General features: G+C 46.8%; 1 protein-coding gene across 2 annotated transcripts in view; it reads left to right on the forward strand.

Annotated features, from left to right (window-relative positions):
• arel1 (apoptosis resistant E3 ubiquitin protein ligase 1) overlaps positions 1 to 25,699 on the forward strand; it is a 34,410-nt gene that overhangs the window by 3,200 nt on the left and 5,511 nt on the right. The window contains exons 4-14 of one of the 2 annotated variants that reach the window (XM_023352533.1): positions 391 to 611; positions 1,319 to 1,390; positions 1,519 to 1,745; positions 2,493 to 2,730; positions 2,833 to 3,002; positions 3,127 to 3,307; positions 24,232 to 24,476; positions 24,576 to 24,653; positions 24,729 to 24,870; positions 24,959 to 25,080; positions 25,203 to 25,278. In XM_023352533.1, the coding sequence (XP_023208301.1) occupies positions 391 to 611; positions 1,319 to 1,390; positions 1,519 to 1,745; positions 2,493 to 2,730; positions 2,833 to 3,002; positions 3,127 to 3,307; positions 24,232 to 24,476; positions 24,576 to 24,653; positions 24,729 to 24,870; positions 24,959 to 25,080; positions 25,203 to 25,278 (1,772 nt within the window). The remainder of the gene's footprint in view (positions 1 to 390; positions 612 to 1,318; positions 1,391 to 1,518; positions 1,746 to 2,492; positions 2,731 to 2,832; positions 3,003 to 3,126; positions 3,308 to 24,231; positions 24,477 to 24,575; positions 24,654 to 24,728; positions 24,871 to 24,958; positions 25,081 to 25,202; positions 25,279 to 25,699) is intronic. The other variant, XM_023352534.1, reaches the window with a different exon arrangement.

The raw sequence follows: 25,699 nt of genomic DNA on the forward strand, positions 1-25,699 counted from the left end.
CAGCTGCTTACGCAGAAAGTTAGACTGACAATTAAAACTTGCAACAGGAAATTACTGTTTAGCCATAAAATGTTAATCAGTTTGCAGAGCATTTTCTCTCTTTCCTTGTCTAAAAAATATATTTAGAATGCATACACTGGACAAGCTGCTTCTTTGCTTAGCACCTTGTTTATCTGAAAACACTGGGGATGCCATCATGCACAATTTCACACAAACTAGTTTTGTCCAAGGGACGGCCTCCTATGTCATATAACAGCAGCGGTGTGGCTTATTAGACAGTAGCGTACAGGAGCTGCAGGCACGGTGGAGTGGTTTGCTGTAGAATGCTATCTTTAGTTATTTAACTACCCAAAATACTTTCATTTTTGTTTTGTTTTTTTCTCACACCAGACTGAAAACCTTGGGTTGTATGAATCTGGATGACCTGTCTCGATTCGACAGTCAGCTGCAGCTCTCTTTAGCTGCCTGGGGTTACTATTACGACGACTACATAAAGCTGTCCACAGGCATCAAGATTCTGCAGACCTCTAGAGGGAGTCGAGACCAGGACTACGAGATCCGGCTGGTGCGCAGCCTTGCTGAGAGGCGTCTGAATGAGAAGTGGTCAACTGGTGAGATGGATTATTTTTCTGTTTCTTTGAGCTGTGGTTGCTTGTCTTCAGCTTTTATAGTCAGGGTGTAAAAAAGGGACAGGTTGCGTTTGAGTATTTCTGTTGGTACAAAGTTCACTCGTTGAGTGTGACTCAGTAAGACAGAACAAAAATTTTCCAGGATGACACTCATGTATGTGTAGCCTCTGATAACTTTAGTGTTGCTTTACTTGTATGCAGAGCACAGAAGTTTGCGTTTTCTCTCAGTAAACCATAACTTTTACTTTCATAGTGATAACAATAAGTCGGTCCACGAGGGCCGGCATCCTGCAAGTTTTAGTTCTCTCCCCGGTAGTACCAACAACCTTTTCAACATGTCAATGTTCTTCTTACTTCTAACGAGCCATCATTTGATCCAGGTGGGTTAAACCAGGGAGAAAACTAAAATATGCAGGATGCCGGCCCTCGAGGAACGACTTTGGGCACCCATGTTCTAAATAATAATGCATTACAACTAAATGTTGTCATGCTCTTGATGCTGAACTATTCCTCTTGTTCCTCAACATTCCTTTCTTTAGGTGTGGTTTTCAGCTATCCGTAACTTAAGACGAGTTATATGGAAGATCATAATAAAAAGCAAAAATATAATCATTCAAATTTAATTTGATGCTTTAGAAAAAAATGTTCTGTATAAATTTAATCTTTGTATTTTTTTTTGTTTTCCTCAGCGGGAGCTCTCCTTTTTGGCTGTACTGTGGCACTGTGCTTTTTGATAAGGGACCTCATGTTTTACGTGATTGGTGAGTTCAGGATAAGCTGTTGGGTTGATTGATGGAAAAAAACCAAAACCTAACAAGTTAGTAAATGTGTTTGTGTAGCTTTTAATATAAAATAATTCTGCCTAGTAAATCCTCCTTTCTTTTGGCAGGTGGAATTACTGTTTCCATCATAGCGTTTTTCTTTACCATCAAGTTCCTCTGTGAGCTCGCAGCTAGGATCGTTAGCTTCCTACAGAATGAGGATCCTGGAAGAAGAGGCGACCGCAGCATCTACGACTATGTCCGCGGCAACTACCTGGACCCTCGTTCCTGTAAGGTCTCGTGGGACTGGAAGGAACCACAGGAAGTCGGGCAGACGATGACCTTTAGAGTTCAGGTAAAAACAGATTTATAAAAGGGATTAAGACTAAAAATATACACAGTGCCTTCAGCATTTTGTCCTGTCACATCAGTGTTTGTTGTTGTTATAGTATTTTTTATGGTCTCTCTCTTTATTTTGAAGTTTTCACTCATTGTTATTTGTAGACAAGCTTAAGCTTTGTCAGGTGGCATGGGAAGCATCACTGAACATCAGTCTTTAAATCTCTTTATTGTAGTGCTGGCTGTGGTTCAGGTCATTTCTAGGCGAATCTCCACCCCAGTGACAAGCCTTTCACAGCTTCTAGCAGCTTTTCTTTCTGGATTGACCTGAGTTTAGCTCCACCAATCACTGCGCCAACTCTGAGTAGTTTCCTTACTGCCACCACAATGTGTTATTGAGGTGGGAACTTCTCAGGGCAGTTTGCTCGACTTGTTTTTATTTCCTGGTAATAGAGTAAATGGGGCTGAATACCAATGTATGTGAAACCTTTCAGATTTTAATTTGTTACAAATTTTTTAAGTTGTGCATCCCTTTTCCTGTCTCTTCTTAATTATGCAAAGCCTTGCGTTGATCTGACACATAAAGTCTACCAAAATTAATTGAATTTGTTGCTGAACTATTACAAACTGTGAAAAATTTAATGGGATATCAATAAATATGAAAGACTCTGCATCTACTATAAAACCCATAATATCTGTCTCTGAAAAACAGTGTTTACAAATATAAAGTTGTTATTCTCACATTGTGCTTATGCTGTTTCAGCTTTTTTACAAGAATGGTCAACCTTTCCCTGCGCATCGGCCTGTGGGTCTGAGGGTGAACATCACCCACATCGAACTGGCTCTGGACATCCCGGTCACCCAGGAGGTTCTGCAGGAGCCGGAGTCCAACGTTGTGAAAGTGGCCTTCACAGTGCGCAAAGCTGGACGCTACGAGGTTGCTGTAAAGCTGGGTGGCCTCAATGTGGCCTACAGTCCTTATTACAAGATATTCCAACCAGGTGTGAAGATAGTTTTATTTTCTTGTGCTTGATTTATGTTTTTTTTTGTTTTTTTTTAAAGAAATCTTATACATTTTTTAATCTTGTCATTTCTTTTCACAGGTACAGTTGTTCCATCTAAAACCAAGATAGCCTACCATTTCTCCACCCTGGTGCTAACAAATGGCCAGCAGCACACTTTGCAAATTGAACCCAGGGACGAGTATGGAAACCCCACCAGTAACTCAACGTCTCTTACGGACGAAGAAAACTACAGTGTCCATATTAACTCTGTAAGAGAAAACATCTTGTTCTTTTTTTGACAAAAAGTCAAGTGAAAGTCTGGATCTATTTTCAAGTCCTGTTCACAGTGAGTTAAACTTTGCCAGTATATTCATGCTGCTGTTTTTTTCCCAGCTTGGTATTGTGGATGATGACAGCTCAGATGATTTCTACAGCAAGTCAGTTTCACTCAACAAGCAGCAGTGCCAGGTTTTGCTGAGACTCACCCTGAGGAAGACGGGTTGTTTCAGGGCCCGGATCTCTTATAAGGATCAGCCGCTCAGCAACGGGGAGTTTGACATAATTGTTCTCAGTGGTGAGCTTTCTCTATTTGCCCAGTAGGTCGTTTTTTATTAGCCTGTGTCTTCAGAGCCTAACACTGAAGGTTATCCTGCAATAGTCAGCCCCGCCCACTCCTCACTACTACCCAGGGCTGCCTACTGACCAGTTCTCTGTCTAACAGGTCCGGAAAATCTCTGAGACCTGGGTATTACCCTAAAAGTACTCTATAAGAGATAATCTATTTAAACTGGTGGCGAAAGTGATTCGTCTAGCTCTAACTACCTCCAATCCAGAAGTTATGACCCTTTACAGTTAAGAAACAATCAGCTGAGTAGCCCTCACAGCTGCATAATTCCAATAACCACTTCTGTTAACGGTAGCCCACTTTCTAAATCATAACTTGCACTTGGAACCGGCTAGATTATGTTTAGTGACTTAGATGTAAGTCCCAGGGTCATTATTTATTCTCACCAAAGGAAATTATGAAGCCTCCTATTTACTGGAATCATGTACATTAGTTTTCCCTTAATTAAAAGAACTGAACGAAGATTAAATGACTCTATTAATTCCAATGTCCACCAACCTCTTTAGAATTTTATAGTATAAATTTATTAAGCAAGCTTAAGCAGGGATATGCGACATACAAATCAATAATCAATCGTAAATAATTCAAAAACAGTGTAATAAAATTTACATGTACAATCATACTACCCTGTCCTCTTTTCCCTGACTAAAGTCGCAAGTTCTGAGATGGAATTTCAATGAGCAGATTCAACTCATACCCAGACGATGGTGGATCTTTGGCAACAGGAATTTCTAGCATCCTTGGTTGAGGTCTTTGCCTTGTGTGGAAAAAACCCTCTTTAGAAAAGAAACAAAGCAGAACGGGTCCGAATCCTTTGGCAAAACCCAGTTCCTCATCCCTGAGGGAGCTTTGTCCTTCCTCCAAGTCTTGTTGCAGAGTTTGTATTTGCTGGGCTGAGACGAGACCGACGATCGAATGAAGAACCAGGGATGGGGCGATGGAACCCAGTCCTTCCTTGGCGGTGTGAAGTCCGAACTCTCCCGTGGTTCTGAAGTGCGGTCCGTGGCTCAATCTGCTTCAGCAAGTTGTCTCTCCTTCTGCGCCGTCGGACTGGGAACAACTGGTTCCTCTTCTCAGCCCCTTTTTATGCATCTCTCCACCATGTGTGTGTATGGGGAGGTTTGGCCTACGTGACTTTCTCCACATCTGCTGTTTCTCATGAAAAAGTCCTCACATTGCCCAATCTATTTCTGCTGACCATGGTGGAAAGTCCCGTACTTCCCCTTTCTCCGTTGCTTCAGCCAAACTCAACACTCCAACCATCCTGTGCGCTCTGACCATCTGTTCAGAACTGCTTGCGACATTTCCTGTTTCAGGACTGTGCTGTATTCCTCTCTTTTTCTATAACCCACTATTATGTATTATAGCTCATTAAACACATTAAATCTGTTGTTAAACCTGTTTGAATTAATTTCAAATGATTACAACTTCACATCATCACAAGTTTGATCCTTAGTTAACAATCAATCACATCTCTTACTTATTATAATTCATCAACCATAATCTTTCCACAGTTAATTCATTACAGAAATCATTACAGATCACATTTCAGATAATACATTTCAGAAGGTTATTATGTGATTACTTGTATTCATTTTACTATTCCTTCATATTCAATTTAATTAGCTTTTAATCAAACTACAAGATTACTTATTTTCTCTCAGGCCTCTATGCACCTTTTCTGCATGCACCCGGAAAGATCTCACACCCCATGCCAGTTTTCTTGACACCCCCTCCATGAGATCGGACGGTGCTTCGCAGAAAACACAGAGTCCAAAGTCAAAAGAGATCAAGTCCATCATCACAAGTGATAGTGAGGATGTCCCGCTCATAGCAGGTAACCGGAGACAATGAAGGTGTCCAGGAATCCACAACCGCATACTCCGACAGATTGGATGGCGGAGAAAGCCAACGTTCTGCGCCCAAATCGTTGTCAAGTGTAGAGTCACCTGAGACGGAAAGGGTGGAACGTTCCAGCGGAGGCGGCAGAGGCGAAGGCAAGTCCATGCCGAAGTCGGGCAGCGTTGATGGATTGTTGCAGTAGTCGTCCAACTCTGCCAGCAGATTCTGGAAATCCATATCACTTGGTGATGGAGATGAAGGGGAAAGGGTATCCTCATTCTGGCATGCTTGGGGAGATGAACTGAGGTTCTCAGTTTGGGTACCTCTCTCGTTAGTCGCACTGCTGGCTTGGCATCCGACGTCGATAAACAAATCCGGAGACACGGGACGTGTAGGCGGAAGATAATCGCCCACCGCCACAATTCGGCCATCCAACAGATGTAAAGTTGGGAGGCATTGCCGAGTAAGTTGGTGTTCCCACAACTTATGAATTACGGGCAGCCGTAGCCCCGTATACAATGGATATGCTGGGAAGTCGTCGTCGGCTAGGCCAAATGCAGAGGTCCACACGATTTTGTGCACCCGTTCCAGGGATCTAGATGTGGAATCCGCTATGTAGGGCAAATCCTCCAGCCCTGTAGCGCAGAGAATTGCCGTTACATCATTAAAATGGCTGCTCACGCATTTGTGACACCAGCGGGCGGACGATGCCACCCAAATGAATCCATAGGATTCTGCGGTGATCCCACATCCCACACAGCAGGTTGATGCCTGAGGAGAAACAGTAACCCAGGTAACTTCATGATTAGTGGTTATTGATTAACTACATGTACTTACAATGACGAAAATGCTAAAGCGAAAGCTGAGAGAGTAGGCTGGTTTTAAGCCCGTGTGCCAGCTTGTTTTGCGAGCCAAGGTGAATTAATCACAGGAGCCGAAATGTCATGATCTGGTGCCGGTTCACCTCGATCATAGACATGAGCTGAATCATGGAATATTGCCGCGTAGGTCATCAGCCATACAACAATGGCGAGGTCCGAGGTTTCATGAAGCCAGTAGAGGACCACCAGGATCCCCCAAACCGTTGCCCAAAGAGCCAGAATTACCCACTTTTGCATCCAAATTCGCCGTCCTCGACCCTTGATAGCCAAGGCCTGGCGCGCTAAGTAGATGAGGATAGATACTGCGAAAAGCCCTTCTAGAATGGCTGTGAGAATCTTAAATGGGGCGGCTCGTGTAGCTTGTGCGCCCCCCAGGACCAATTCCAGTATCAGGGCTGCGGTGTCGGTGATGAGCCACAGGCAGACCACAACGCCCCTGCGCCAATTGATGCGAGTACGGCCCATCAAGTAACAGGCAAAGAGGGACGAAGCCAACCCCCATCTGTGGAGAATGATTGGACGGAGGATAAGCTTGGCATATCCTTGTAGCGCGACGAAGATCCTCATAGGATGTCCCTTGGGCCAAGGACCGGTGTGGCAGAAGACTACCCAGGCCAGGGTAATCCCTAAGTGCTCAATGGTACTCACTTGAATCGGTGCAAAAAGTGAGTTGGGATTTGATGAGTTGGTCGAAGAGTTGTTTTCCATGATGTGAGATGATGGTCGCTCTGGATCAGATCCTGTCGGCAGCTGCGATGAAGGTTGAATGGGTCGCAGGCACACGGCAGCTCTCTCTTATGCAGGAGTAGGCTCCTCCTTAGGGGGGAGGGGCTGGTAGTTCCTCTTTTTGCAACGACAAAGTGCTTTCAGCCACGCCTCCAAGACGATTTTGCCGATGAGTATTGCTACGGCGACGCCCAGGAGTCCTAAGAGATATGGCCATAGCACGCTCAAAGCGTCTAGCAGCCACTGTTCAACAATGTTGAGGCCTTCTTCCACCACATGAGCAATTTCTTCCACAACCTCGGTGGCGACGGCCACCAAAGTTGCTCCCATAGTCTCATACCAGAAACAGTCATGTCTATTAGAGCCTTCTCCACATTGCTGCCAATGCTCCATAGTGGTGGAGCAGGTGAGATTGGAATACAACAGGTTGGGTCCTACCCAGTCAAACCCTGAGTCGATGTTCCCTTCACACAGACTTTTCCGAAAAGCATGTCCTTCGGCGATGGCTATAAGGGGATTTGGAATGAACGGAACGGGTAGTCCAAGAATGCTCTTGCGCTTCTGAAGATGATATCCTAGGATTGCGTCGGTGCATGTCCGTCCGCTCACTATGGCCCTCCGCCATGTGCCATTGATTTTCCGCCAAGTAACCTCAGAAGAGTGAGTGTCATACTCCTCTGCATAATGTTCCTCGCAGTAGCTTTCCCAACCTCGAACGGTTTGGCAGGGTCTCCTGGCCAAACTGATCGTGCATTCGAGGACCCGTCTTGTCGTGTTTCTACAGGTCATGCGCCAAGGTCTTGGGTTGACATAACTGTCAGGTCTCCAAAAAACTCCAGGCCATATCATGCGGTCTTTCGAATAAACCGTGGCGATGTACTGGTACTTGACCCAGTAGTTTGTTGATTCCGTGAGGCATGGTGTTACCCAAGCTTCAAACTCATCTTGTTGGAGTCCCCACCACTCGTAGTCCCAATTTCGAGTGTAATCCTCGTACCAGGCTCGCAAAGCCCATTTGGCAGTAGGTGCTTTTTCAGGATCAGGGCAGTTGTACCTCCAGGTGGAGTGAAGAGCGTTCCCCGTTTGCCAGAGGTCACAACGTGGCGATGAGTGGGTTTTCCTCCAACAGGTGTCATTAAGGCTCTCAAAAATTCTTTTGGCGACACATTTGTCAATTTTTGCAAAGTCATTTTTAGGAACTTTCAGAAGGTCATCAGGAGTTGGAAGGGGTTGTGTACGCAAATTGGCAATGTGTAGCTCCTCCAAACCAGTATGAGAGCGAACCGTTCCCTCCGGGAAGTCTCCCATAAAGAACGTCTGGTCTTTGGCTATGTATGTCCATGGGAATGAGTTGTTCAGCCAGGTTTCAACCTCTGTACGGATTGTGCGTGTAGAGTGCCACAAATCAGCCCAGTATTCTTCTATGGCTGTAACTATATAATTCCGTCCTGCACATTGCACAAACTTATTCCAGAGGCAAGGATTCAACCAACTAAAGTGGTGTCTATAACAGTGCTTTTGCTCCTCATCATACATAAACCGTCTAGGTCCTTGTCTGATCAGGAAAGCCGTCATGTTGGTCAAATTGGCTGATGTAGGCAGCATCGTTGTATTGACTGGAAGATTACCTCGGGAGGCATTTCGATAGGTCCAGTTGCCCGTTGGTGCTGTAGGGATGATGTCATCCTTTCTGCAGTTCAGGTGGATGTCTCCCCAAAACTCCCCTCGTGGAAGCCAGGCCCGACAGCCTGAGGACCTGTGTGGGGCTGGGTATACTACTTCGGTATCCCAGTACCCTTGACTTGGCATCAATAGCAGCGATCGACAAGCCATGTTGCAATGCCATTCTGGCATACCTCGGTCCGGGTGAATCCAGTTGCATCTGACGGTCCGTCGTTCTTTGTTTTGCAGAACCCGTATCCAGCAGAGCACTCCAGTCTCGAGGAAGTCATAGTTGTAGATCTCCCAGGTGCGATTCAGAAGGTCGTCCAGAGTGGAGTCGTTCAATCCGAAGGCTCGGCGCTCCACGTACTTTTTCCCGTTGTCTTTGGCGAACAACCCGGTTCGGTTCTGGACAGATGTTTCGTTATTCCATGGTACAAAAATAGCCGTGGTGCTTGTATTCCAACAATTGAAGTTAGCGTACTTAGAATGTCCATAGGTGACCCTTGTATGCGTAAGATACCACGGTCCAACTCCGATGAAGTAGAAGATAGTAGCAAGAACAGCAGCAGCAAACAGCAGGGCAAGAAGCGTTAGCAGCCCTTTCAGGCATAGGGTTTTTCTGGTTATCGTAGTCGTTTTCCGTAGCAAGGGTTCGTTAGAGATTTCCGAGTCGTCGTCGGTGTCAGTAGAGCTGTCTGATTCCGATGTAACATCCAGCAACTCCGGGTCTGTAGGTCGGCGCCTCATGCCGATAGCATCCATCCTGGCCAGATTAGTGCCTCTCTGGGATCCGCTGTATCAGGCGCTGTACAGATTTTTCTCAAAGAGTTGAGGTGGCCTTGGTTGGCAGGGTTCTTTCCAACCCGTCTGGTGGCCCTTCTCTGCTGCAGGGCTGTATATATGGGAGAGGGGTAGGGTAAATCAGGCTCCAACCCCCTCCACACCCACTTCCAGTGGAACACCCTCCAGTAGTCCGGCCTAGGGAATGGGCCTGGGGCGGTTCCATTTTTCAGCGCCTGGTCTTGCCAGGATTCGTGTTTGTACCCTATTGGGGCAGGTACTGAGATATAGGTGTACAATGATTGTCCATGCAGAGTTAGTCTAGTGCGGTACCCCCAGGTTGACGGAGTAAAAATCCTCTGGTGTGGTGGATTGGGGTAGACCCTGTCTATTTCCAATTTCAATGGAAGCCTGGTGTTATTAAATATATAACATTCTGGATTTATTTCCCTCTTTACTATAGTTCTCGCCATACTTCGTGAAGTGGTCCAAATGACCATGTCATTGAGTGAAATTTCACAATACAGTCCTTGCAGTGGTTCAAGATAATGGGGACCCCACCTAATCCGTAGCTCGATCCCCTGTAACCTGAAATACACTGTATTAAAAGTCCACGGTAGAGATCTTGGGCACATAGGGGAGATTGATGCAACATTAACCGTGTTGTCGGATCCTCTTCCTTTCCAAGCGGGCGGTGCGGTAGGGATAAATAAATGTGGCTTCATGGCCGGGGGCGTCGTGTATTCTTCACTTTCCCCCACCTCTTTTACGTTTTGGAAATTGGTGGGTCGGAGATATATGAGATACTTAAGAAAATAGGCCTCAGTGAGCGGATTGGAAACAGTGAAATCTTCTCTTGGCATATCTAGTAGAATGGAGGTGGTAGGGAGTTTTAAAAACGGGCCTCTGTCTGATAGTCCCGATGAGACTCCAACCCCCACTTTGAACAATCTAGTCACAAAACACTGTCTCCCCTTTCGTTTTTTGGTTTTTTGCTGACCTGCAGACTCGACGACTCGTTTTCCTCCTTCCGGTGCGTCCATCAGTCTTGGTTTGTCTTTCTCCATGGAAATGCTGAGGCGAGCTTCTGCCAGGCGTGAGTTTTGGATTTCTTCTTGGGAGGCTCCGGCTCCGTACTGGACACGGTGGCGTGAGTCTGCTCGTCTGGTACCACTTTGATGGCTGCTCCGACTGAGTAGATCCCTTTATAGGGGACGGTGATCATGCGCACTGACAGCTGGACATGACAGGAGGTGCTAGGATCAGAGGGCGTACTCGCCCTGTGAGCCACGCCTCCCGGGTGTTGCAAAACTCCATCCCGAAACTGGGATTCCGCTGTCACCCAGTACAGGCAGGACTTCTCTTTTGGTCTCACCGCATTGCTGCCCCATCCTTCCACCTCTGTGGTGTAGTAATACATATCCGAGCTGCGCACCCCATCTTCTCTTGGTACATCCGGCAGATCCACTATGGGTATCGTGCAGTCATTGATGACCTCCAAAATTAGATGTGCCCAGGTGGTTAGTTCCCAGGGGCCTGTCCACCCACCGTTAACGGCTTGCTCTCGGGCGTCATCTGGGAGTGCACTTAGCTCCTCAGCTGATGGTTGGTATGCGTGAGGCCGATGTACCCGGAAGACCACCGGAGAGTGGTTGGCATTCAATGGTGGACATGACAGGGATGCTCTAGCAGCGTCATATGGCCAGGCGGCTTGAACAGAATCCCACAGGACATCATGGGGCCCTTCTTCCCTCTTCCACACCCATGGGTCCAATTCCTCTGGAGTGTTCGGAGGGGCGGAAGGTCCTGGTAATATTATCGGTATGGAGCTCCCATAGTTCGGCTGCACTTGCCCATAGGTTCTGTAATATCGCAGCGAGCTGTAAAATCTTGTCACTTGCCACCCTTCAGCTTCGCCTGTCAGTGTTACCTCTCCCCTCTTCAGCTGTTCCTCGCACACAGGGCAGTGGTGTAGCTCATCTCCGTCCCACGTGCAATAACAAGTTCTTGGTTTTTCCTGGAGCCACCCCCATTGGGTTTCCAACTTAAGCCGGGGCAGGTAACCCACTCGGCAGTTCCCACAGACTGTGTTGTTCAATACCGTGACTGGGGAGACGCGAAGGTGTTGTAGCATCTCTGCGGTAGCCTCCTGGTGTCTTGGCTTCTCACGGCCCGGTCCTTCCCAGATAATGGGAAGATGGTGGTCGGCTAAACAAACCGGGCAGCCGCTTTTAGCTTTTCTCCAAACCAGCATCTCTCTGTCCTCCGACAGGACTCCATTTTTGGCCCAATCCAATTTCTTCAGGGCTCGTCCTGCCCAAATCCCTGAAGGGGTTCTTCTAATTACAACCACCCCTTTCACGGTGGCCAGTCCGAGATAGGGTGGAATGGTACATGATTCACTGGCCATTTCACCGGCTTCTGTTTCGCTTTAGTCAGGAACCGGCTTGAGCTGCTCAACTCCTTGGATCCCTTTTCTTTCCAGCAATACTGTGTTCCTATCCAGTACTTTTTTGACGATGTCAGTTGTCTCAAACTTGGGTTTTACTGCTGCATGTACAGGTTGCTCTCTTGCTTTGACCCACACGCGCTGTCCCTCTCGGAATGGCACTCTGGGCGTCAGCTTCTCCTTTTTGTCGCTGGAGCCCCGCCCCACTTCCTTCGTGGTGAACGGCCGTTGGTTGAGTTCCATCGCAGGGGCGGGTCTTTCGGCTCTGCTTCTGTCGTTCAGGGCCTGCCCTATTTCCACCGCTTGGGTGCTCCAACTGTTGGTGTTAGCATTTTTAGCTATCCAGCTTTTCACTAACCCTATGGCTCGTTCCACCACTCCGTTAGCTTGTGGGGTATAGGGTGGCGAGTAAACTCGCATTACTCCATACTTCTGACACCACTGGTCAACCTGTGAATTACGGAAATGAGTCCCATTGTCCGTGCGCAGCTCTTTCGGGATTCCCAGGGCACTGCATACTTGTTCCAGCATGCCGACAACGCTATTGCCGTTTGCTTTCCTGGCTGCTTTTGTAGTTACAAACCCCGACATGGAATCCACCAGCACTAAGAGGTACTTCTCACCTCTCCTTCCTGTTATCCCCATGGGTCCTGCAACATCCATGCAGACTGAGCCCCAGGGGACCGTGCTTTTGATGGACAACCCATCCATCCGCTGCCCTCGGCGACCTGCGTTGTATTGACCACACACTTCACAGTCCCTTAGCACGCGTTGGACTTGTTTCACTGGGATCCAAAGGTCTTGCTCCTCCAGTTCCTTACGGGTAGGTCGCACGCCTGCATGTCCAAGGGCCTCATGCACGCTCCGCACGACCTCGACCACGTATTCTTTTGGGACCTCCCGTCCTTTGGGAGTTCTGTCCCACTTCTCGGTACCGACAAAGACGATCTTCCTTTGTTGGACATAACAGTCCACTTCATCATTCCCACGCCAATGAGCTCCCTCATGCGTGTGTGCTCTTTGGTGCTGCACTTCTATTTCCAACTGCAGCTTCAGCTCAGCAATTTTTTTCCACAAATCTTTGTGTGCCACTGGCTTGCCCTTTGCTGTCTCGAAACCATTTTCTTCCCAAATGGCCAAGTCTTCTCTGAGAGCCTGAGCGCAGTAGTAACTGTCGGTTACTAACCTGGCACTTTTGATTTTCCTTTTCACCAGCTCCAGCAATCCTTCCAGTACTGCCGTCACTTCTCCGGCTTGAGCACTACCGGGGGCCTTTCCTTTCTGGCGGCCTTTCTCTTTGCCGTCCTGCTTCAGAATAAATCCCCAGTATGCCGACTGGTCGGACCCCTTTCTGGATCCATCAGTGTAGATTGTCCATTCCGGTTGTCCTGGCTTCTCAAGTGTTTCTTGTGGTTTTTTCTTACTGGTAGGTTGTGCTGGCCCAATTTCAAGCTCCGGGTCCAGCAAGATGTCCTCCCATCTTCCCCACCGAGTATTGGTTGCTTTAGTACTTTCCACAGTTCCTTTTCTTAGGTACTTGTGAACTTGGCTTTGTGTGATGACTTTGACTGGTTGTCCTTGTGCTAAATCTTTCAGCACACCCCAATAGCGGGCTAACACCGCTAGCTCTTTTTCTTCCTGCGGGTATTTCTTTTCAACAGAAGTTAGAGTGTAACTCCACAGGGTAACCAAGCCTCCATTTTCGTTACTCACTTTGATCATGGCATCGTCATTCTCGCAGCTGATCTCTGCCACCAGCCTTTCTGACAAACTCCTTGGCTCCAATCTCACAGCTGCTTGAATGGCCCTTCTCAGTTCCTCTAGGTTCTGTTGATTTGCTGCTGTCCAAACCCAGGGTCTTTTTCCGTCTTTCTCGTCGTCCTCACTTTTCCTCAGGCAGTGGTACAAGGGTTTGGCATATTTCTGATAGTTGGGTACATGGTCTCTGACATAGTTGCACAGTCCCAATATTTTCTGCAGGTCATTTTCTGACTGTGGTGGTTGAATGTTTGTCAGCTTTTCTCTGTACCCATCCGAGAGTCCCAAGTCCGACGTGACTTGGAAACCCAGATAATTCACTTGGAACTGTCCAAATTGACATTTCTTGAGGTTTAGCTTCAAACCTGCTTTGGTGAGATTTTTAACCACTTTTCGTAGCCTCTCTAGGTGTTCTTCTTCTGTGTCATCAGCAATAAAAACATCATCAATGTACACAGTTGCACCCACGTCCCCCAACACTTCCATCACTGCTGACTGGAACACGTTTGGGGAGTTCTTGTACCCCTGGGGTAACCTTTGCCACACATAGCTCTTGCCTTTGTGGGTGAATGCAGTTTTACCTTGCGACTGTCTGGCGAGGCGTAGAGAGAAAAATCCATTGGCTAGGTCGATGCAGGACTTGAACTTTTTGACTCGAAGAGTTTTCAACGCTCCTTGTGGATTGATCAAACTGGCTCGGTTTGCTATTGTTCTCCGATTCAGGGCCTTGAAGTTGATGACTGGCCTCCAACCCCCTCCAGCCGATTCAGGTTTCTTCACCGCCTGGATGGGGCTGTTGGTGATCGGGTTGAGCTCCTCTCTGATGATCTCTAGGGCGCCCAGCTCCTTCACGATCTTGTCCATCTCCTCGACTGCTCCTGGGTTCAACGGGTACTGCCGAACAGGTGGATGAACCCCACCTTCGATGTGATGAACAAACTTTGGGCCCAAATCTCCACAATCATTTTTGAACCGTGCTACCTGTGCTGTAGCGATGATTTCACGTAGCTCCTCTTTCCCAGCCGGGGAGAAGTCACTCTCTTCAAGTTTCTGTTCTGTCACCGTTGGTATGTCGACCGGTTTGTACCAGTCTTGCTTCTCTGATCCTGTTTGTGTTGGGCCGACTTTCACCAATCTTGCTTTCAAGCTCGTCAGCCTTCTCTCCAGCCTACGATGTGTGCTTTTCTTTTTACTGAGTTCGTCTAAGTCTTTTACTGTAAGGAGATTGTAGGGACCTTTCACCCATACTACTCCTTTCCAGGTCCCATATGGCATTTCTTCTATTTTCCCATTGGCAAACTGAACCTTCAGGTGTCCTGCTGTTTTTAGGTCTTTGCGGGTCATCGACACCTCCGCTCCGGTGTCCACTAGGTAGGGCACTCCTTCCACTTTAGCATAGATTTCGTCCCCTTCCCAGTAGGCATTGTCTAAAACGACCCGCGACCTGGACGCCATTACTTTGGTGACCCTCCGGCCCCGGCTTTACGGGACTCACGGAGGGCCGTCCTCTCTTCTGGGCTCAATTTCCTATACTCCTCATCTGTCAGGAACTGACCTTTCCCTGGCTGATTTGATGAAGCCGGAGGGTTGGTCGGTTTCCCTTGTGGTCCTGGTGGTTTCTGCTGGAACGGTCGGTTCCGGAAGTTGGGTGGCGGTGTTCCTTGTTGAAACGGTCTGCTCTGGAAGTTGGATGGCGGTGCTCCTTGCTGGAACGGTCTACCCTGGAAGTTGGATGGTTGTCTGATGTTAACCCTTCCAGGTGGCTTTGCCGGTTGGCTAGCCTCCTTCTTCCTTTTGTCCTCGTAGTACTGTTGTTCCAGGTCGAATCCTTGCACTGCTACATCCATCTGAGCGACTGTTGTGCTTCTCACTGGCAACTTCACGAACACGATCTCTCCTCTGCGTCCTTTTGTCACCTCACGCAGTACTTTCACATATCTCGCAGGGGAAACGGTCTGCTTAAGTGTGTGCCAAAGCGGTTCCAACCGGCTTCCCTTGTCCAGCCGTCCTCTGGCTCTCTTCACCTGGGACTCTTCATCATCCATGTCCTCCAACACCAGCCTCTCATAGTTGCTCTGTGCTGAATCTGTTCCAACCATCGGGTCCGCAGTCACGCTGGTCAGCCACAACTTTTTGGCTCCCTCGTGGTTGGTGGTAGACAACACAGTTGGCCAAACATCTTTTAGATATTCTTCATTGTTTTCGTCTGCGTTTTTACTCCTAATCACCAGCCTTAGATTCTTCAATTCGGCGTAAGCATCCTGTCCCGTATTAGTGGCAGGTAGCTGAGTCAACGCCCCTGGTGGTCTCACCGGGATCTGTGGTCCTGGCTCCGAAGACGTCGCCTGAGGTTCCTCTTCATCAGCCGACACTTCGTCCAGCTTCTGTCGAGCCTCCCTGGAGTATTTGAAGGCAGCTTTCTTCAGTCGTCGCAGCATCACATCATACATAATTCCAATGTATGCATTCCTGAAGTTGGTAGTCAGGGAATAGTGTGCTGTCAGAGTGGAGCAGGATGGTGTCATCAGGATGTTAGCCCATTCTCCGATTGTTGCTTCCACCTCGAGCTGCACCCGGTCTCCCAATCTGCTGGCCCATCCTGCCGGGATCTGGTACTCGGTTTGGCCGACCTCTGGTACATACGTACGCCGTCCGTCCTTAGCCTGCACGGGACCCCAGGTCACGTCTCTTGCCAGTCTCTCAGAAGATCCTTCGATGTCAAAGGTTTCTATTTCTTTCTTCTTACCCCGATGCTGTCCTGTTCGGAGTGTCTTATGCTCGGCCGGTAGTTGCTTTGGGTCGGAGAAGACGCTGCCGTGATCGCTCTCCTCTTCTTCTTCTCCAGGATGTTCGATCTCCGGTTGCTCCTCTTCGTCCTCCGAGTCACTGATGTCCTCATACTGCTGTTGTCGAAGAGGTTCTCTCCTGGGGGAGTTCAGCGGTCGAATCTTGGCTGGTTTCATCGGTCCTTCTTCTTTCGGGACCGTCGGCTGCTCATTCTTGACTTTTCCCGCATTGGGTTTTTTCAGTTCACTGTGGCTCTCTTCAAACGAGAACTCCTTAACGTACTTTGCTGCGGAGAACCCTGGTTCAACAGGTGTCTCCTTTATCTTTATCCTGGGTGGCTGCACGGCCTTGGCTTTTCCTATCTGGGTGGTGTTTAAAACCTCACTTTGGGGAATTTTTAAGGGATATTTCTTGATTTCTTGCGATGGATGGCTAATGCGGCATTGCTCCTCCATCTCAGCTGCCAATTTCACCCCTTGCTCAGTGCGGAGTCGATGCAGACGGGGGTCAACCACCACCACCACTTCTTTGAACACAAAGAAATGACTGTTGGTCTTGGCTATATTCACCACTCCGTTCTCCGCTATTGATCTGGCGGTGTCCCTTGGCAGATCCGGCGATCTCAGTCCTTGTACACTCACTATGACTCTTCTCATGCATTCGTTGCTGGCCGCCGCTAAGCCCCGCTCGAGTCCATGCCACATCTTCTTCCGATATTCCTCCAAACCCTCTCCTTTTCGGTAGACGTCAATCGGGACTAGGATTACAGCACCATAAGGGAGACTATAGCCGTTCATCAAGACTACTTCTCCCCTTGTCTTTGGGCTACAGGTGGCTTCTAGCAATTTTGAATCCGCTTGGTAATATTGCCCTGCTTGGTCCTCAAGGCTGCGTCTGAACTTTCGATTGTGGATCTTGTATCTGTCATTGGTGAACACAATCAGTCCGTCACCCTCAAGATCCCATATTCTTCCAATAACCTGATAAATCCGGAGGCCGGTCTGCAGTCTAAAGTTGCTGGCCCCCGGTGGTATTTCGGCTAATTCTCGGGCCATCCTCCAGGTGTCCGATTTCTGAGTCTTCTTCTTAGGGCGACCGGGGTCCCGCTGCTCCTCGTCCGATTCCTCCCTGTCCTCGTCGGAACTGCTGGCCGCTGGGGTCTCCGTAGGTGGTAGTGGATGCCTTCTCTCCGTGCTGTGGGCTCGGGGATGAAACCCGGGCTCCAGACCTCGTCGCAGGGACCAGTCCCTGGCCGCTTGCTCCAACTGCTCCTCAGTGAGGCCGCCGACGAGCGCTTCCTCGGGGTCTTCCTCATTGGCTGGTGCAGGTGGGATGTCCTCGTTCCGCGATGGACCTGGTGGAGCTGAGGGACCTCCATCGCTGTCGTCGCTGCTGTCACCGCCGGCGTTGTCGTCGCTGCCGCCCGTCAGGTCTATCAGATACCTCGGAGGTTGCTTCGTCTGGCGAGTCGGTGTCGTGGTTCTGCTGGGCAGTCGGGACGGAGGCTCAGCCACCTCCGACCCTGCCTCTTCGAGGGCTCGCTCCTTTTCCTTGCCCTCTTTGTAGGTTGAAAGTCTCTGCATGGCCTCAGCGTAGTCTTTGTACTGGTTCACCCCCTTGGCGTTTGGGTCCACCAGGATTCCATCGATGCCCGCCGCCAAGGTAGCTGTTTTTACTACGCGGTCATACTTTTCGGAGGGGCTGTGGACAATTCGTAGCTCACCATCCGCCCATCCTTCAAGGAGGTCAGCGAACCATTCCAGCCATCCTCTAACCTCCGGCTTCTTAGCCACTTTCACTGGGCATCTGACGACCCCCAGTCGGTGGCCGTGTCTAAGCTGGGTGCAGTAGTATATCCGTTTTTGCACTATGATTTCCATTGGGCTCCGAGCAACGTCCTTGCTCATGGTGAAGTGAGAATCAAAGAACATCTTTTTATTTATCTCAGTCCAGGATTCCAATCCATCACCAAGTAATATCAACATTACAGGAAATTGCGATAATGCAGATTTGGAAAGATGGGATTGATGATTCTTCCCATCCCGGCTGATGTTGCTTGCCTCTTGTTCCATTGCTGGCTTTTGTAGGGGCTCCAGTTCCCCTCTTTCTTCTTCTTCACTCATAGTTGTCTTTGTCTTTCGAGTCGCCTATCCCCCAAAGCCTCTCTTTGCGCTTTCGAGTAGGGATGGGTCCAGGCTGTGTTGGCTACTGGCTTCACTGTCTGGATCTGGTCATTCTATCCTCAGTAGAAGCTTTCCCTCACCTGTATGCTATACAGTTACTGCGAGGGTTGTGACTGATGGCCTTGTCAGTCACCACTAACTCTCTTCCCTAAGAGTTAGAAACCCAAGTGAGCTATTCAGAGTCTCGCATCTGTTTTCACTGACTTGGTGTCTTTGGGGCCCGCCTACTCAGTTGTGCGCCGCCCCACGTTGGGCGCCACTTGTTGTTGCGCAACACCCCCCCCCTCCTTTCTGTCTCTACTCTCTCACTCTCGTACTTCCTCTTCTGAGAGGGGAGATGTGCTACCAGCTCTCCATCTAACGGGTTAATTGAGTTTCCTAAATCTGCCGGGATTTACCCTGTCCAGAACTGAAGTAAACTCTGTTTAAGCTGGTTTCGAGAAACGATTCACCTGATTTTTAACGGCCTACATCCAGGTGTCTCACCCTTCTTCCCTCTGTGAATTAGCCAGACTGAGCAGCCTACAGCCAACTAGTTTCACAGAGCACACCTGTTAACGGTCGCTCGTTCTCTTATTTTACAACTTGCATTTGTTATTGAACCAGGTAGGTTTTAGTGACTCGGGCGAGTCCCAAGGATGACGTTTTAAATTTGGGCTACCAGCAACTTAAAAACATTTTAAACTTTTTCCTCTCCAGAATCAAACATCACAGCTATTTTACAACCATCAAAGAACTTTAAGGTGACTCATTAACTGAATGTCCACAACATCTTTTAGATTTTCTTTATGCTAAATATTTTATTAGTAAGGCATTTTTGCAAGGGTCAGTACAGCTTAATTCAGTAGCAGAAATAATCAAATAAGTAAAATCAATCATCTAGTCTGTCTTTCCCTACTGCTGACACTGAAAACTAAAAAAAAGGAACCTTTGAGAGAGACGGACGGAGCATGGCGCCTCGAACCCCAGACCTGGCACGACGACGAAGAAGGTGCTGCAGCAGGAGGAAGACGCCGATCGATGAAGGCCAGGATCTCCGCAGGTCTGATGATGAAGAAGGTGTTGCAGCAGGAGGAAGACGCCGATCGATGAAGGCCAGGATCTCCGCAGGTCTGATGATGAAGAAGGTGTTGCAGCAGGAGGAAGATGTTGATCAGCGAAGGCAGGAATCTCTGTAGGTCTGATGAGCCTCCTCTCCGCATGGATGGTGAGGTCACACAGGACTTGGTGCTGGCAGGAAGGAAGGCACCAGTTCTTCTTCTTTGTCTTTGCCTTTGTCTTCATCTTTGTCTTTGGGGTCTGAACCCAGCCGATGAGAGAAGTGCGATTTGAAGCCACAGGTTGTGGGGCTGACGGGTTGGTCCCCATGGCCGGACAGTCTTCGGCTCCGTGGCCCCGGCTCTTCTTCAGCTGCAGAGTTCTTTGTCCATCTCTTGGCTCGAAGCTGCCCGGAGGATCCAACGAACGGTTCCTCTTTTGCACTCACCTTTTATAGGGTTTCTGACTGCTTAGACAGATGATCTCATATCCATCACTGTCTTACAGACATTTCCTGATGTCTGTGCTAATGTCTCAGGGTTGCTCAACCTCCTATGTCCATTGCCTGCACAACCTTTCACCTACTCTCTAAATAAGGCGTTGATCATCTCTGCTCTCCTGTTAGTTCCTTGCCTTTCACCTTTCACCTACTCTCTACCTCCAACATATCAGTGATGTTTAATTGCAGTTACACCTTTTACACCATTTCAAGTTCAATGTCAAAATCACATTTATATCACATTTATTTTCTTTAGCTTCTTTGATTTAGCATTCATTTATAATTTTATAACCATAACTTATATCACATTTATTTTCTTCAGCTTCTCTGATTTATCATTCATTTATGATTTTATAACCATAACTTATTAATTATACTTATTATAATCTTAATGTGAGTTATTACAGATGTTTTTCTGAAAAGAAACCAAGAATAATACATGATTCTAATTATTTGATGCCAAAGTTACAGTTACTTGTTTTTCTTGTAACTGTTCCCACAAATGTTCGTGTAAATATTATTACAAGTAAACCAATATTAATATAAGTATTTTACTTTGAATCTTATCAAATTACCAAAATGTTTAGATTTCATTCTTTAAACTTTCATGATTTAAAATAAGGAATAGTCTCAGCTATTTTTTATAAATCTGCAGGCTGGAACTTACTTCCTCTTTTTCCAGGAAACCTGCTTTTCCTGTTTAATGACTCTTTCTGACTGACTATGATTTCTTATGATTAGATAGAAAAAAGTAGAATTAAAGCAAAGTTTGCATGAGACAAAAACAACACACACAACTAGATTTATTTTATTGACACTTAAGTCTACTGTTGGGCCTAGATGTCACTTGAGTGATTCATTTTAAAGATAACTTTATTTATTATTACTGTTAAACTAACTTTATTGACACTTAAGTCTACTGCTGGGCCCTGATGTCACTTGAGTGATTCATTTTAAAGATAACTTTATTTATTATTACTGTTAAACTAAAATCTCCAGCATGGGGAAGTGGGATGAGCTCGGATTTTCTTGACACCCCCTCCACGAGGTCAGACCTTTCACATGCTGGGAGTCCATCACCCTCCTGCAGTTCGCCGTCCTCATCCCCTGGAAAGAGAAGAGGTTCGTCTGGGATGTGAAGATGCAGATTCTTCATCCTCAGTTGTCACAGAGGGCTCAGTGTAGTCATCAAAACTCCACTTCTCTTGACACCCCCTCCTTGGAGTTTTGATTTCCCCCATGAGGTGATGAATGTCAAAGAAAACTTGGATCGTTCTGATTCTTCTACAGGAACTTTCGCTGGATGAACTGTCGGTTCTTCAGGATGTGGGATGATTCTTTAGGGAAGGGAAGATGGGCTGAGACAGAAGGCCTCAAAAAAAAAAAAAATTCTGACTGTTCAGCAGAGCAAAGCAAAAAGCATAAGCATCATGACACTTTATCCGTAATCATGATCCTTTGCCATTTTAATCCATCAGGTTGTGACAGGAGTTCTTCTTTAGCATAGTCCAATTTCTTCACGGCCCTCCCAGTCCAAAGCCTTGAAGTTGTTCTTTGAACGGCAACCTTCCTGTAATAGTGGCCAGTCTACTGTAGGATGGCATGGTGCTTGATTCTCTGGCCATCGTCTCGTAATGTTCTGGTTCGCTGTAGCTAAGAACTGGCTTGAGCACTGCTTCCTCATGGACCCCTTTCTTCATCAGTAGTACTGTGTTGAAGTTCAGTACTTGCTTTACAAAAACTCGGGCGTTGAATCTCAGCTTGATCCCCGTAGCTGCAGGCCGATCTTGAGCTTTAATCCAAACTCTCTGCCCTGTTTTCAGTGACACTTTGAGCTGCAACTTCCCTTTTTCTTCTCTGAGCAAAAAGGAGAAGTGTCTTCGCCTCCCTGCTTTCTGTGACGTGAACGGAGTTCCTCTGCAGGGGAAGACCTGCTCTTCTAGCAGTTGTCACTGTGTTCATCAGCACCAAGAGGTACTTCTCACCTCTCTTTCCTGTTGTCCCCATTGGTTCTGCTACATCCATGCAGACTGAACCCCATGGGACTGTGCTCTTGATGAACAAACCTTCCATCCGCTGTCCTGGGTGCCCTGGGTAGCTGTGCAGAAAGTTGATGCAGTTCTGTTGAGGTCTCCTCCTTTTCCAAACGATCTGGACGGCCGGCTTCCTCCGGTTTCTTCCCCAGATTTTCCTCCTCGAAGTGATCATCCATCACTCCGTCTCTCCGTCGGTTCGAGTTGTCTATCCCCCAAAGCCTCTCTTTGCGCTCTTGAGCAGGGATGGGTCTAGACTATGTTGGCTACTAGCTTCACTGTCTGGATCCGGTCATTCTATCCTCAGTAGAAGCTTTCCCTCACCTGTACGCTATACAGTTACTGCGAGGGTTGTGACTGATGGCCTTATCAGTCACCACTAACTCTTTTCCCTAAGAGTTAGTAACCCAAGTGAGCTATTCAGAGTCTCACATCTGTTTTCACTGACTTGGCATAGGGCCCTCCTACTTCGTTAGTCGTGCCCCACGTTGGGCGCCATGAAGGTTATCCTGCAATAGTCAGCCCCGCCCACTCCTCACTACTACCCAGGGCTGCCTACTGACCAGTTCTCTGTCTAACAGGTCCGGAAAATCTCTGAGACCTGGGTATTACCCTAAAAGTACTCTATAAGAGATAATCTATTTAAACTGGTGGCGAAAGTGATTCGTCTAGCTCTAACTACCTCCAATCCAGAAGTTATGACCCTTTACAGTTAAGAAACAATCAGCTGAGTAGCCCTCACAGCTGCATAATTCCAATAACCACTTCTGTTAACGGTAGCCCACTTTCTAAATCATAACTTGCACTTGGAACCGGCTAGATTATGTTTAGTGACTTAGATGTAAGTCCCAGGGTCATTATTTATTCTCACCAAAGGAAATTATGAAGCCTCCTATTTACTGGAATCATGTACATTAGTTTTCCCTTAATTAAAAGAACTGAACGAAGATTAAATGACTCTATTAATTCCAATGTCCACCAACCTCTTTAGAATTTTATAGTATAAATTTATTAAGCAAGCTTAAGCAGGGATATGCGACATACAAATCAATAATCAATCGTAAATAATTCAAAAACAGTGTAATAAAATTTACATGTACAATCATACTACCCTGTCCTCTTTTCCCTGACTAAAGTCGCAAGTTCTGAGATGGAATTTCAATGAGCAGATTCAACTCATACCCAGACGATGGTGGATCTTTGGCAACAGGAATTTCTAGCATCCTTGGTTGAGGTCTTTGCCTTGTGTGGAAAAAACCCTCTTTAGAAAAGAAACAAAGCAGAACGGGTCCGAATCCTTTGGCAAAACCCAGTTCCTCATCCCTGAGGGAGCTTTGTCCTTCCTCCAAGTCTTGTTGCAGAGTTTGTATTTGCTGGGCTGAGACGAGACCGACGATCGAATGAAGAACCAGGGATGGGGCGATGGAACCCAGTCCTTCCTTGGCGGTGTGAAGTCCGAACTCTCCCGTGGTTCTGAAGTGCGGTCCGTGGCTCAATCTGCTTCAGCAAGTTGTCTCTCCTTCTGCGCCGTCGGACTGGGAACAACTGGTTCCTCTTCTCAGCCCCTTTTTATGCATCTCTCCACCATGTGTGTGTATGGGGAGGTTTGGCCTACGTGACTTTCTCCACATCTGCTGTTTCTCATGAAAAAGTCCTCACATTGCCCAATCTATTTCTGCTGACCATGGTGGAAAGTCCCGTACTTCCCCTTTCTCCGTTGCTTCAGCCAAACTCAACACTCCAACCATCCTGTGCGCTCTGACCATCTGTTCAGAACTGCTTGCGACATTTCCTGTTTCAGGACTGTGCTGTATTCCTCTCTTTTTCTATAACCCACTATTATGTATTATAGCTCATTAAACACATTAAATCTGTTGTTAAACCTGTTTGAATTAATTTCAAATGATTACAACTTCACATCATCACAAGTTTGATCCTTAGTTAACAATCAATCACATCTCTTACTTATTATAATTCATCAACCATAATCTTTCCACAGTTAATTCATTACAGAAATCATTACAGATCACATTTCAGATAATACATTTCAGAAGGTTATTATGTGATTACTTGTATTCATTTTACTATTCCTTCATATTCAATTTAATTAGCTTTTAATCAAACTACAAGATTACTTATTTTCTCTCAGGCCTCTATGCACCTTTTCTGCATGCACCCGGAAAGATCTCACACCCCATGCCAGTTTTCTTGACAACACTCACATCTTTTCAGAGAATGAGAAGTCCTGCGTGGAGAAAAACGTGTCCACTCCAGGCATTAGCATCTACTTTGAGGCGTATCTTTACAGCAGTGGCAACTACAGCAGTTCATCGTGGCAGTTACCGGCCTCCTCTCTGCTAGCTCCTCAGAGGAGGCCCTCTATGGGCGAGGAGGATGAGGAGCATGACTCTCCTGTGGAGGGACAACCAGAGAAGGTGAAGAAACCAAAAAAAGTCTACTGCTACATATCGCCAAAGGTGGGTAGTGGATCTTAAAGATTATGTCTGCTTGTTTCCTTGTTTTGTATTGGATGTGTTTAAGTTCACTGCAGTGATTTTTGGACGTTTGTCAAACAGCAACTATCTGTAAAGGAGTTCTACCTGAAAATTATTCCATGGCGCCTTTTCACCTTTCGAGTATGTCCAGGAACCAAGGTAAGTAAAATGAGACCCCAATTAAGGGCAATTTTTACTTTCTTTTCAAGCTAACAGTAGTCTTTTTCTTTTCAGTTTACCTATTATGGTCCAGACCCAGTTCATAAGTATTTAACTCTTGTGGTGGATGACGGGATACAACCTCCTGTGGAACTCAGCTGTAAAGACAGGAACATCATGGTTGCCACCTTCATTCGCATCCTGCACAAAAACATTGGTTTGTCTCAGCCTGGCAAGAATTTTATTGCTCTTAAAAAAACCCCGATAACGATCCTGTGGCGGTAATGTCATGTTTTTGTCTCCAGGCGGCTCTGAGACCTTTCAAGATAAGGTAAACTTCTTTCAACGTGAACTCAGGCACATTCACTCCAAGAAACCTCGCACCAAAACCTGCCTAAAAATTGCTCGACATACTATTCTCGAGACGGTGAGTGCGTTTTCCTTTTTTTTTATAATAAAAGCAGTCTTCAAAATAAAATTACAGTAGTAATATAATTCCAGCAATGTTGTAACAGCTGAAATAATTTTGATTCTTGTGGTATTGTGCAGTCGTTAAAGGTTACAAGAAACTTCTCTGTGTCAGACTGGAGTAAAAACTTTGAAGTTGTGTTTCAGGATGAGGAAGGTAAAAAAAAAATCAACCATTTTTATGTATAGTATCTTATGAACGTAGTCATACCCCCTTGAACATTTTCACATTTTGTCAAATTAAAAACACACTTTATTATATTATATTGAGACTTTATGTAACAGACCAACACAGTCAAAGTCTGGAAGTGGGAGGAAAGTGATGCATGATCAAGTAAACATCTGAAAAGTGGGGTGTTAACAGAGGGCTCAATTCATGCTGTACTGTACTTTTCATTCTACTGCACTTTCACACACAGCTTTGTGTTGGTCTATGACATAAAATCCCAACAGAATAGACCATTAACAATTTGTAGTGTGATTAAAAAACATTTAACAGGTATGAATACTTGTGCAAGTCTCTGTAACTATCTAATTTATCTAAGTTAAAGTAATGCATGGAGTTGATGACCATATGG

Source organism: Xiphophorus maculatus, chromosome 19 (assembly GCF_002775205.1).
Source record: "Xiphophorus maculatus strain JP 163 A chromosome 19, X_maculatus-5.0-male, whole genome shotgun sequence".
NCBI lineage: Eukaryota > Metazoa > Chordata > Actinopteri > Cyprinodontiformes > Poeciliidae > Xiphophorus > Xiphophorus maculatus.